Source organism: Pseudophryne corroboree, chromosome 6 (genome assembly GCF_028390025.1).
Source record: "Pseudophryne corroboree isolate aPseCor3 chromosome 6, aPseCor3.hap2, whole genome shotgun sequence".
Lineage (NCBI taxonomy): Eukaryota > Metazoa > Chordata > Amphibia > Anura > Myobatrachidae > Pseudophryne > Pseudophryne corroboree.
The window spans coordinates 273,294,312-273,308,055 of NC_086449.1; the positions used below are offsets into that span (position 1 = coordinate 273,294,312).

The 13,744-nt window shown below is 43.4% G+C and overlaps 1 protein-coding gene across 3 annotated transcripts in view; it reads left to right on the forward strand.

The window, feature by feature from the left end:
* The window catches only part of FBN1 (fibrillin 1), a 343,784-nt gene that overhangs the window by 172,552 nt on the left and 157,488 nt on the right, over positions 1-13,744 (forward strand). For all 3 annotated transcript variants that reach the window (XM_063926051.1, XM_063926050.1, XM_063926049.1), the window contains exons 9-12: positions 8,884-9,009; positions 9,101-9,259; positions 10,794-10,964; positions 12,112-12,270. In XM_063926051.1, coding sequence (XP_063782121.1) covers positions 8,884-9,009; positions 9,101-9,259; positions 10,794-10,964; positions 12,112-12,270 — 615 coding nt within the window. The remainder of the gene's footprint in view (positions 1-8,883; positions 9,010-9,100; positions 9,260-10,793; positions 10,965-12,111; positions 12,271-13,744) is intronic.

Genomic DNA, 13,744 nt, shown 5'->3' on the forward strand with positions numbered 1-13,744 from the left:
ACCTTAGGGTGGATAAGGCGCTCACACGCTTATAAAAACAAGTGGCGTTACCGTCTCCAGATACGGACGCCCTCAAGGAGCCAACTGATAGGAGGTTGGAAAATATCCTAAAAAGTATATACACACATACTGGTGTTATACTGCGACCAGCGATCGCCTCAGCCTGGATGGGCAGCGCTGGGGTGGCTTGGTCGGATTCCCTGACTGGAAATATTGATACCCTTGACAGGGACAGTATTTTATTGACTATAGAGCATTTAAAAGATGCATTTCTATATATGCGAAACTCTGGCATCAAGAGGAAGTGCGATGTCCATATCTGCCAGACGATGTTTATGGACACGACATTGGTCAGGTGATGCAGATTCCAAACGGCACATGGAAGTATTGCCGTATAAAGGGGAGGAGTTATTTGGGGTCGGTCCATCGGACCTGGTGGCCACGGCAACAGCTAGAAAATCCACCTTTTTTACCCCAAGTCACATCTCAGCAGAAAAAGACATAGTCTTTTCAGCCTCAGTCCTTTCGTCCCCATAATATCTGCCCAGGGATAGAGGTAAGGGAAGAAGACTGCAGCAGGCAGCCCATTCCCAGGAACAGAAGCCTTCCACCGCTTCTGCCAAGTCCTCAGCATGACGCTGGGGCCGTACAAACAGGTGCGGTGGGGGGTCGTCTCAAGAGTTTCAGCACGCAGTGGGCTCACTCGCAAGTGGACCCCTGGATCCTACAAGTAGTATCCCAGGGGTACAGATTGGAAATTCGAGACGTCTCCCCCTCGCAGGTTCCTGAAGTTTGCTTTACCAACGTCTACCTCCGACAGGGAGGCAGTATTGGAAACAATTCACAAGCTGTATTCCCAGCAGGTGATAATCAAAGTACCCCTCCTACAACAAGTAAAGGGGTATTATTCCACACTATATTGTGGTACTGAAGCCAGACGGCTCGGTGAGACCTATTCTAAATGGAGTCACTCAGAGCAGTGATAGCGAACCAGGAAGAAGGGGACTATATGGTGTCCCTGGACATCAAGGATGCTTACCTCCATGTCCAAATTTGCCCTTCTCACAAAGGGTACCTCAGGTTCGTGGTACAAAACTGTCACTATCAGTTTCAGACGCTGCCGTTTGGATTGTCCACGGCACCCCGGGTCTTTACCAAGGTAATGGCCGAAATGATGATTCTTCTTCAAAGAAAAGGCGTCTTAATTATCCCTTACTTGGACGATCTCCTGATAAGGGCAAGGTCCAGAGAACAGTTGGAGGTCTGAGTAGCACTATCTCAAGTAGTTCTACGACAGCACGGGTGGATTCTAAATATTCCAAAATTGCAGCTGTCTCCGACGACACGTCTGCTGTTCCTAGGGATGATTCTGGACACAGTCCAGAAAAAGGTGTTTCTCCCGGAGGAGAAAGCCAGGGAGTTATCCGAGCTAGTCAGGAACCTCCAAAAAAAAAAAAAAAAAACCAGGAAAAGTGTCAGTGCATCATTGCACAAGGGTCCTGGGAAAAATGGTGGCTTCTTACGAAGCGATTCCATTCGGCAGATTTCACGCAAGAACTTTTCAGTGGGATCTGCTGGACAAATGGTCCGGATCGCATCTTCAGATGCATCAGCGGATAACCCTGTCTTCAAGGACAAGGGTGTCTCTTCTGTGGTGGCTGCAGAGTGCTCATCTACTAAAGTGCCACAGTTATGCATTCAGGACTGGGTCCTGGTGACCACGGATTCCAGCTTGAAAGGCTGGGGAGCAGTCACACAGGGAAAAAATTTCCAGGGAGTGTGATCAAGTCTGGGGACTTCTCTCCGCATAAATATACTGGAGCTAAGAGCAATTTACAATGCTCTAAGCTTAGCAAGACCTCTGCTTCAAGGTCAGCCGGTATTGATCCAGTGGGACAACATCACGGCAGTCGCCCACGTAAACAGACAGGGCGGCACAAGAAGCAGGAGGACAATGGCAGAAACTGCAAGGATTCTTCGCTGGGCGGAAAATCATGTGATAGCACTGTCAGCAGTTTTCATTCCGGGAGTGGACAACTGGGAAGCAGACTTCCTCAGCACGACCTCCACCCGGGAGAGTGGGGACTTCATCGAGAAGTTGTTTCCACATGATTGTGCACCGTTGGGAAAGACCAAAGGTGGACATGATGGCGTCCCGCCTGAACAAAAAACTGGACAGGTATTGCGCCAGGTCAAGAGACCCTCAGGAAATAGCTGTGGACGTTCTGGTAACACCATGGGTGTACCAGTCGGTGTATGTGTTCCCTCCTCTGCTTCTCATACCAAAGGTACTGAGAATTATAAGACGTAGAGGAGTAAGAACTATACTCGTGGCTCCGGATGGGCCAAGAAGGACTTGGTACCCGGAACTTCATGAGATGCTCACAGAGGACTCAGGGCCTCTGCCGATAAGAAGGGACTTGCTTCAGCAAGTACCGTGTCTGTTCCAAGACTTACCGCGGGTGCGTTTGACGGCATGGCGGTTGAACGCCGGATCCTAAGGGAAAAAAGGCATTCCGGAAGAGGTCATTCCTACCCTGGTCAAAGCCAGGAAGGAGGTGACCGCACAACATTATCACCACATGTGGCGAAAATATGTTGCGTGGTGTGAGGCCAGGAAGGCCCCACGAAGAAATTTCAACTCGGTCGATTCCTGCATTTCCTGAAAACAGGAGTGTCTATGGGCCTCAAATTGGGGTCCATTAAGGTTCAAATTTCGGCCCTGTCGATTTTCTTCCAGAAAGAATTGGCTTCAGTTCCTGAAGTCCAGAAATTTGACAAGGGAGTACTGCATATACAACCCCCTTTTTGTGCCTCCAGTGGCACTGTGGGATCTCAACGTAGTCCTGCGATTCCTCAAATCACGTTGGTTTAAACCGCTCAAATCTGTGGATTTGAAATATCTCACATGGAAAGTGACCATGATGTTGGCCCTGGCCTCGGCCAGGCGAGTGTCAGAATTGGCGGCTTTGTCTCACAAAAGCCCATATCTGATTGTCCATTCGGACAGGGCAGAGCTGCGGACTCGTCCCCAGTTTCTCCCTAAGGTGGTGTCAGCGTTTCATCTGAACCAGCTTATTGTGGTACCTGCGGCTACTAGAGACTTGGAGGACTCCAAGTTGCTAGATGTTGTCAGGGCCCTGAAAATATAGATTTCCAGGACGGCTGGAGTCAGGAAAACTGACTTGCTGTTATCCTGTATGCACCCAAAAACTGGGTGTTCTTGCTTCTAAGCAGACGATTGCTAGTTGAATGTGTAGTACAATTCAGCTTGCACATTCTGTGGCAGGACTGCCACAGCCAAAATATATAAATGCCCATTCCACAAGGAAGGTGGGCTCATCTTGGGCGACTGCCCGAGGGGTCTCGGCTTTACAACTTTGCCGAGCCGCTACTTGGTCAGGGGCACACCCTGGCTGAGGAGGACCTGGAGTTCTCTCACTCGGTGCTGCAGAGTCATCCGCACTCTCCCGCCCGTTTGGGAGCTTTGGTATAATCCCCATGGTCCTGACGGAGTCCCCAGCATCCACTTAGGACGTCAGAGAAAATAAGATTTTACTTACCGATAAATCTATTTCTCGTAGTCCGTAGTGGATGCTGGGCGCCCATCCCAAGTGCGGATTGTCTGCAATACTTGTACATAGTTATTGTTACAAAAAAATCGGGTTGTTATTGTTGTGAGCCGTCTGTTCAGAGGCTCCTACGTTTGTCATACTGTTAACTGGGTTTAGATCACAAGTTATACGGTGTGATTGGTGTGGCTGGTATGAGTCTTACCCGGGATTCAATATCCTTCCTTATTGTGTACGCTCGTCCGGGCACAGTATCCTAACTGAGGCTTGGAGGAGGGTCATAGGGGGAGGAGCCAGTACACACCACCTGATCCTAAAGCTTTAGTTTTGTGCCCTGTCTCCTGCGGAGCCGCTAATCCCCATGGTCCTGACGGAGTCCCCAGCATCCACTACGGACTACGAGAAATAGATTTATCGGTAAGTAAAATCTTATTTTATTAACATACCTTCATCTATACATGTAAGAAAAGACAAAGGCACTACAGTACTTAACTGTTAATGATGAGTGACTTAGCTTAGCCCAGAGGTTCTCAAATGCGGTCCTCAAGGCACCCCAACGGTTCAGGTTTTAGGTATATCCATGGCTCAGCACAGATGGTTAAATCAAACTGAATGAGGTGCTAATTAAGTCACCTGTGGCCAAGCATGGATAAACTTAAAACCTGGACTGTTGGGGTGCCTTGAAGACCGCGTTTGAGAACCTCTACCTTATCCCATTTCTACACACCTAATTAGACCCCACACATAATAATTTATAGTGCCATTGTATTTCTCATGCTCTCCAAAATCTGCCTCCTGCCTCTTGTGTCTGTACTTTATAACTAGTGTGTCCTCCCTTATCGCTTCATTGTCTTCCATGTTATCGTGCCTGCTCCCCTCATTATTGAGCCTCAACTTGTACCCTTTTGTGGTCAGAATAAAGAAGAAACAGCTTTAATAAACACACTAGGGTTCTCAGTTGTGCTCGCAGTCCTGGTAGCAATTCCTACCACTGTGCCACTATGAGAAGAAATACAGGGAATAGTTTTCAGCATCAGCTGGAAAGGAAGATGTTGCCAACTTTTGTCTGAGAACATCCAGCCTATTTTCTCATATAATAGCATACAGGCCGCTCTAACCCTGGTCTGTTTTGGCTGAAGTCACAGATGGAATACTCTGACAAGAACTCAAGAACTTACAGACACGAACATTGTGAAATTCTAACTTAAAATACATAATTATTTGCTTAAACAGTATATATATATATATATATATATATATATGTAGTCTTATTTCTCTCACTCTCTCTCTCTCTATGTGTATATATATATATATATATATATATATACACTGCTCAAAAAAATAAAGGGAACACTAAAATAACACATCCTAGATCTGAATGAATGAAATATTCTTATTAAATACTTTGTTCTTTACATAGTTGAATGTGCTGACAACAAAATCACACAAAAATTATCAATGGAAATCAAATGTATTAACCCATGGAGGTCTGGATTTGGAGTCACCCTCAAAATTAAAGTGGAAAAACACACTACAGGCTGATCCAACTTTGATGTAATGTCCTTAAAACAAGTCAAAATGAGGCTCAGTAGTGTGTGTGGCCTCCACGTGCCTGTATGATCTCCCTACAACCCACACAAGTGGCTCAGGTAGTGCAGCTCATCCAGGATGGCACATCAATGCGAGCTGTGGCAAGAAGGTTTGCTGTGTCTGTCAGCGTAGTGTCCAGAGCATGGAGGCGCTACCAGGAGACAGGCCAGTACATCAGGAGACGTGGAGGAGGCCGTAGGAGGGCAACAACCTAGCAGCAGGACCGCTACCTCCACCTTTGTGCAAGGAGGAACAGGAGGAGCACTGCCAGAGCCCTGCAAAATGACCTCCAGCAAGCCACAAATGTGCATGTGTCTAGTCAAACGATCAGAAACAGACTCCATGAGGGTGGTATGAGGGCCCGACGTCCACAGGTGGGGGTTGTGCTTACAGCCCAACACCGTGCAGACGTTTGGCATTTGCCAGAGAACACCAAGATTGGCAAATTCACCACTGGCGCCCTGTGCTCTTCACAGATGAAAGCAGGTTCTCACTGAGCACATGTGACAGATGTGACAGAGTCTGGAGATGCCAAGGAGAACGTTCTGCTGCCTGCAACATCCTCCAGCATGACCGGTTTGGCAGTGGGTCAGTAATGGTGTGGGGTGGCATTTCTTTGGGGGGCCACACAGCCCTCCATGTGCCTGCCAGAGGTAGCCTGACTGCCATTAGGTACTGAGATGAGATCCTCAGACCTCTTGTGAGACCATATGCTGGTGCGGTTGGCCCTGGGTTCCTCCTAATGCAAGACAATGCTAGACCTCATGTGGCTGGAGTGTGTCAGCAGTTCCTGCAAGACGAAGGCATTGATGCTATGGACTGGCCCGCCCGTTCCCCAGACCTGAATCCAATTGAGCACATCTGGGACATCATTTCTCGCTCCATCCACCAACGCCACGTTGCACCACAGACTGTCCAGGAGTTGGCGGATGCTTTAGTCTAGGTCTGGGAGGAGTTCCCTCAGGAGACCATCCGCCACCTCATCAGGAGCATGCCCAGGCGTTGTAGGGAGATCACACAGGCACGTGGAGGCCACACACACTACTGAGCCTCATTTGACTTGTTTTAAGGACATTACATCAAAGTTGGATCATCCTGTAGTGTGTTTTTCCACTTTAATTTTGAGGGTGACTCCAAATCCAGACCTCCATGGGTTAATAAATTTGATTTCCATTGATAATTTTTGTGTGATTTTGTTGTCAGCACATTCAACTATGTAAAGAACAAAGTATTTAATTAGAATATTTCATTCATTCAGATCTAGGATGTGTTATTTTAGTGTTCCCTTTATTTTTTTGAGCAGTGTATATATATATATATATATATATATATATATGCAAAGAAATATGTTGCGCAGAGTACACTCAGGTCCTTATTATAGCTTCCAAGGCAAGTTCTTTGTCCTTAATATAGATGTTTAGTGCTGCCTCCTCTGGTTTGAACCTTATCGCAGGTTCATCGGACACATGTAAAAGATAGAAAGTGAGGAGCGCACCAGGTGAGTATAAAAGTATCAATGATTTAATGACAAAGTCTAAGAAAGAAATCATCAACTTCACGCTTCTCCTGCGATACCTCTGGATGGCTCACAGTGTAAACACTGTACGGCTGATCGCAGCGGCCGCTCCGGCTCCAGGTCTCCCGCTAGCAGAGCGCTTGTCTGCAGTGTATTAAAGCGTTTCCTGGCCTCAGATCTCCGCTCTCCACGGACACAGACTATGACTTCTGTCAGCTTCAGTCATCATGGGACATAAAAAGTTTTATTACCTGCCAGACAACATGTGTAGTTTACTTATTGGAATGTGAATGCGGAGCTCGCTATGTGGGAAAGACTAAATGTCAACTGAAAATAAGAATATTAGTGCATACATGCAACATAGTCAATAGGGTTAATAATCACAGTGTCCCTAGACAATTTTTCTAGTTGTGGAGGGGGTCATTTAAATAAATTCAGCTTCAAAGCTATTGAACATGTGCTCCTGGATGATAGGGGTGGAGATGTTGTAAATAGATTAGGTAAGAGGGAGACTTTTTGGATCCATACATTGAAAACTATGAATCCGGATGGTTTGAACGAAAATTATGACATCACTCCTTTCTTACACTAGACACGGAGGTATGGCATTTTGCTTGGCAGAGCAATGTTGTTTGAACCATAGGTTCCTTTGCACTGCCTTAAGGTGAATGTCAGAAACCGGAGAAAGTGTAGAATGTGTTGTCCTAACTTGAAGTTCACACCAATGGGAAGTATTATATGGTAATCAAAGTGCAGCTGATTGAAGAGCTAGGGAGTCTCAATATATATTATTTGTGTATATTGTCTTTTTTTTTCAGCGTGAGGCTGATGATTTCTTTCTTAGATGTATTTTTACTTTGTCATTAAATCATTGAAACTTTTATACTCACCTATTGCGCCACTCACTTTCTGTCTATATACTGTATATATATATATATATATATATAGTACATTTAGATTTTAACCTCTTCAGCGTTGACTACAAACAGTACGAGTGTAACTTCCTATAGTAAGACTGGATATCGGCACCCAGAGAAATATCCTAATCAGTAAACATAACATTGACACTTTAATTTTATAGATTCCAATCCAAAATAGGAACATGGGTTAGTGATGTTTTGCTCACTTTCAACTGAACTATGACTTGAGGAATTTCCTCCCAATCCTATGTAACTAGCCGTAATCCTGAATGCTGTGTCAACATACAGTAGCAGTGCATGAGTCTGGGACATTCAGAATGAACACATATGCTGCACTATTTCACAAACCATAGATGTGTTTCCTTAAACCACAGATGTTCCCCAAGGGCTCTTTCAGTGCTCAACTCTAATATAGAGTTGGGGGAGTCACAGACATATTCACTTATGTTAAAGACTGGACTTAACACGAGTCTTGCACAGTTTACGTAAAACCTTAGAACTTTTTGCTAGTAATTGCAAGAATAACTGAGGGCTTCATCTAGGGTTTACCTTCATGTTGCAATTACAACAATAACATTGATTTATTTAAGTGTTGGTGGCTCTTAAAGTTACTTGTGCGAAAGTTTGAAAATTAATATTAAATAGTACAGTACTAGAACTGTTATTTTGACCTAACGGTAGACTGATTTCATGGCAACATCATTTACTAAACTGACATAGAGGGTCACTATATTTTCACTGTATTAAAAACAATGGATCCAACTTTAGGACCTCCACAAACTCAGCAGTGGTACATTGCCACAACTGGTGTCAAACAGTGGTTAAATAGTAACATTTTATCCACTCTGTCTCCCAAAGTGATTTACAAAACACTAGAGCAAGTACAGTATAGTAATATAAAGAGGATATACATTGTTGTGTTCCCAAAATGTCAGACTGAAAAATATGTGACTATATTATGTAATAGCATTGACAAGAAAAAATTTACTTTAGATAATATTTGATCTTTTCTTTTGGTTGTATTAGCTGGGTCTTGTACAAGTGAAACTTCAAAACCTTTGACTTTATAACATTGAAGCCCATTGGTTACTTTAGTTAGACCACAGTGACTGATCTTCTTATGTTCAAAATGTAATAAGAAGATTGTGCTGAAATGGCATGTAGGAATAATGGGCTAGAGATTGCCACTAAAGGATGAATTAAGTTGTGCTATTGAAAAGTTATTGACACCTGTTATGTCAAAATATCTGAGTTGTTTTTTTATTTTTTATTTCCATTGTTTCAGATATTGATGAGTGTAGCACAATACCAGGGATCTGCGAATCGGGGGAATGTTCGAACACACCGGGAAGTTACTTCTGCAAATGCCCACCAGGGTTTTTTACATCAGCAGATGGATCTAGATGTATAGGTAAGTATGCAAAACAAAATCTGTGTCTTTTATTCCTCTGTTACTGTTATAAAGTCTAGCTTCACTAACCATTGTCTTCTTTCAATGCCAGATTTTCGCCCCGGATATTGTTTCACATCCTTAGCTAATGGGCGCTGTGCCAACCAGCTCCCGCAACTCATGCCGAAAACACAGTGCTGCTGTGAAACTGGAAGATGCTGGTCCTCAGGAGTATCCGCTCCACATGAAGTATGCCCGTTGCGTGGGACAGGTGTGCTATTACACTTATACCAACTTATCTGTCTGATTTGTACAAATATGTCTTTAGTACAGTACTTAGGGGGTAATTCCAAGTTGATCGCAGCAGGACATTTTTTAGCAGTTGGGCAAAACCATGTGCACTGCAGGTGTGGCAGATATAACATTTGCAGAGAGAGTTAGATTTGGGTGGGTTATTTTATTTCTGTGCAGGGTAAATACTGGCTGCTTTATTTTTACACTGCAAATTAGATTGCAGATTGAATCTAACTCTCTCTGCACATGTTATATCTCCCTCCCCTGCAGTGCACATGGGCCCTCATTCCGAGTTGTTCGCTCGGTAATTTTCATCGCATCGCAGTGAAATTCCGCTTAGTACGCATGCGCAATAATCGCACTGCGACTGCGCCAAGTAATTTTACAATGAAGATAGTATTTTTACTCACGGCTTTTTCTTCGCTCCGGCGATCGTAGTGTGATTGACAGGAAATGGGTGTTACTGGGCGGAAACACGGCGTTTTATGGGCGTGTGGATAAAAACGCTACCGTTTCCGGAAAAAACGCAGGAGTGGCCGGAGAAACGGGGGAGTGTCTGGCCGAACGCTGGGTGTGTTTATGACGTCAAACCAGGAACGACAAGCACTGAACTGATCGCAGATGCCGAGTAAGTCTGAAGCTACTCTGAAACTGCTAAGTAGTTTGTAATCGCAATATTGCGAATACATCGGTCGCAATTTTAAGAAGCTAAGATACACTCCCAGTAGGCGTAGGCTTAGCCTGAGCAACTCTGCTAAATTCGCCTTGCGAGCGATCAACTCGGAATGAGGGCCATGGTTTTGCCCAATTGCTAACAGAATTCCTGCTGCGATCAACTTGGAATTACCCCCTTAATGTGTGGATGCTTGAGATGTATGTATGTTAACTTACGAAACCTTTGTGGGAGATACCATTATGGGAAATAATGTGCCCAGAGGGCAATTTAAAAATGCTCCTTTGTAGGATGGTTCACCCACTCAGATCAGAAAGTGATTGAAAAGTAAAATGATTGCTTACTTCAAGAGTTAATAGAGAAAAGTGGTATGTTGAATTGTAAATACTATACCATCTTATAATAATCTCCTTGTAGATTTGCTCTCAGAATGTGGACTAAGCTAATATTTATGATAATATAACCTACTGTATCAGGGCTGTTAGAACAGGGTAAATCCGTTAAGCGGCATGCAAGGACCATGCCAGCCCTATTGCTCTGAAACAATTTGAGGTGGGAAGTTCATCCAGTATTGTTCCACCTTCCGAGTCCCTTGCACTTGCATCTCAGTAAGTGTTGGGGTACATGCGTTTAGTACAGAAAAAAAAACAAAAGAACTTTTTATGAACTGTATATTATAATTTTTTGCTGTGCAGTAGTGTGTGCTTAGTCTGTTTTTGTAGTGCTGTTAACTGACCATGAAAGCAGGAGTAGGGATTAATGTATCCTTGTTCGACTATGTACTGTTCTAGAGAATGGTTTTCCAATTCTTAGAATTTTGGTATTTCTTTCATTTCAGATGAATATCGCAAGCTGTGCACAATATCTTGGTCACGTCCTGGTCAATTTCCCGGTCCAGAGATAGGACCAGGCCCAGTATATCCTCCTCCAATAGGTCCTGTAGTACCACCTGTCTACCCTCCTGTGTTTCCACCACCACGATACCCTGGCCCAACTCGTGATTCTCATGGTAATTCAAAAGATTGTGATCAACATAGATAACATTCATATAATACACTTATAGGAGTATATTCAATTGCTGTGTGAGGACCCGACAGCACTCTACTCAATGCCAGCCATCCCGACAGGTTTGGCCCGTTCCCATCAGTGTCAATCCGACACTGTCGGATTGACATTGTCGGAAACGGGGCTAAAACCTGTCGGGTTTGGCTCCGCTTCCGACAATACACACGGCTCGGTGGTTGAAGCCGCCGATCCGCGTGTATTCCGACAGCATTCCGACAAGTCGGATTTCCCGACTTGTTGGAAAAACTGAGCCCGGATTGAATAGGTCGGAACCCCTTCCAACCTATTCCAGTCGGAAACTGCTGTCTTTCCGACAAGACGGCAGTTTCCGACTCTAATTGAATACAACCCATAGAAAACATTCTGAGATAAGAAATAAACAACACTGAATATATTTATTATGTATATTATTGTTCCCTAAACATATTTCAGGCAAAATTTCAGTGGAAACTTGTTTATGCACTCTTAAATTATAATAATGAAAATCCACTGTACTGTATGAAATGTAATTTGCAAAGAAAAACAACAAAGGTGTTCACTGTAGATAATGCTTTTACCAACAACCTAAAAACTCACTTAGCTTAGGTTTTGGTTTAAAAAAATAAACTGATGTTGGCCACATAAAGAGTGCTATAATTAAGCGTGTATTGAAATGTCCTTCTGTACCTCTGTATTGCTATGAGTTAACCTGAACAGTTTTGTAGTTAAGTAGCAGTTGTATAATGGTAGCCAGTTTTATTATATGCTGCCCTTCCAGAAAACATAGGTTTTTCTGGCTGGCAATTACCCATGATAAAACATCGGGTGCGAAAACCTTAAGTTTTTTTGCGATTTTTCCATATTTTCTTTCTACAGGCTATCCAATTAGATCTCTCCTAGATCTCACAATCACTTTTTAAAACAATTCTATTAGTTACCCGCTCCTCTTTCTTTTTCTGTACCTTACTTCTTTACTATCCCCTCTCATTCTCTGCATGTCTTCTTCCTCCTCCATTAAAGTTTATAATTATTTTTGTGCTTTTAATCTTTATTGTATTTTGTGCAGATATTGATTCATATCTAACAACTTATATATATATATTTCTCCCCAGTTATTCTCCCAGTAAATATAACACATCTACAGCCGATAACAGACTACTGTGTGTCATTCCGTAACCTGTGCATACACGGCCGTTGCATTCCCACACCTGGAAGCTATCGTTGTGAATGTAACAAAGGATTCCAATTAGATGGAAGAGAAGTATGCATTGGTACGTTATTTTTCTTTATTATTACTTTAAAAGTTCATGATAAAATGTTGCTTTTGAAAGCAGCATGCTGTATTGTTTACATTACAGTGAAAGCCTGCAACTGCAAGACTGCAATGTATTTAAAGCATACTGTATAGATTTTATCAGCCATTAATACTAGTGCTGGATGATATCAGGGCTGGACTGCTCATCTGGCACTATTGGCATATGACAGAAGGGGCGATGGTCTGGTGGGCTGGACCAGTCCCACGGAGAGCCCCGAAGGCCGGGCGCAGCACAGCCTCTGGCTCTCTGGTATGTCTGCCCCCTGACTGAAGCGTGCATCTCCAAGAAAATGGGAGCGTGCCGTGAGTCCACGCCCCCTGACTAACGGTGCGCCGTGTCTGTGCTGCCCCCTGTGATGTGCATGCGCTGAATGCAGGATGGGGGGATGTTCACAAATGCCAGGGCCGATTAGGAGCCCCAGTTCAACCTTGGATAATAATGTAACAAAATTAGAATCATATATGATACTGTAACTCAAGTCTTGTGGGGCTAATTGTAAGCTTCCCTACACAGCATAGTTATTGCAGATTTACCATGGCCTGCAGCGAGCGGTACATGTACTGGTGGCTGTCCTTCTATATTATTACCATCTCAGGATGCCGATAACATCAGCAATGCACAAGAAAAAAAATATTTTCTTTTAAAATAAAGACAATTCTATTTTTGAAATATTTTTTTTTATTGTTTGTTGAAACTAACTGCACCCAGAAGCCTGAGAGCGAGCTTCTGTGCATTGTGCATCTGTGACCTGGCAATGCGAGATCATGCATGCACAGAAGTTCGCTGTATTGTCTTGATGAGCAGTAAGTGTACTCAACGCTGCCCATTGAGCATCGCAAGAGCTATCCTTTATCTATTGTCTGTTATTAACTATTTTCTATTATTAATAACTTGGTCCAAAAAGAATTTCCTGTTGCCACAAGAAGCCTGGCCCTTGTAATATGTACATGCCCCTCCCCCTTCTCTGCATCGCTGTCCTCATTGACTTGTAGACATGATTGTTGTCTATTAATATTTTTAATAGACAAAAGCTTGGATGCATGCTGAAGACATACAGTTTGTGTGATTTGTGTCCTTATTGTATTTGGGGCCAAAAATAAAGGCATCACAACCCTACACAGTTTTGATGCTTCTGTGCAAATGTAATAATGTTTGGAGAAAGTTCGACATCGTTTTTAGTTAACATTTGTAAGCTTGCTGACAATTGGCAAGCTTGGTTAGGGTGCTTATACTAGGTAGAAAATTTACATTTTAGAAATCCCAAGAATGCATTGCTATCTAAAAGAAATTCTCCCCAAAGCAATGGTTTAAATTACAATGAGCCTTGTCACAAATATTGGAAGTACAGGTTGAGTATCCCATATCCAAATATTCCGAAATACGGAATATTCCGAAATACGGACTTTTTTGCGTGAGAGTGAGATAGTGA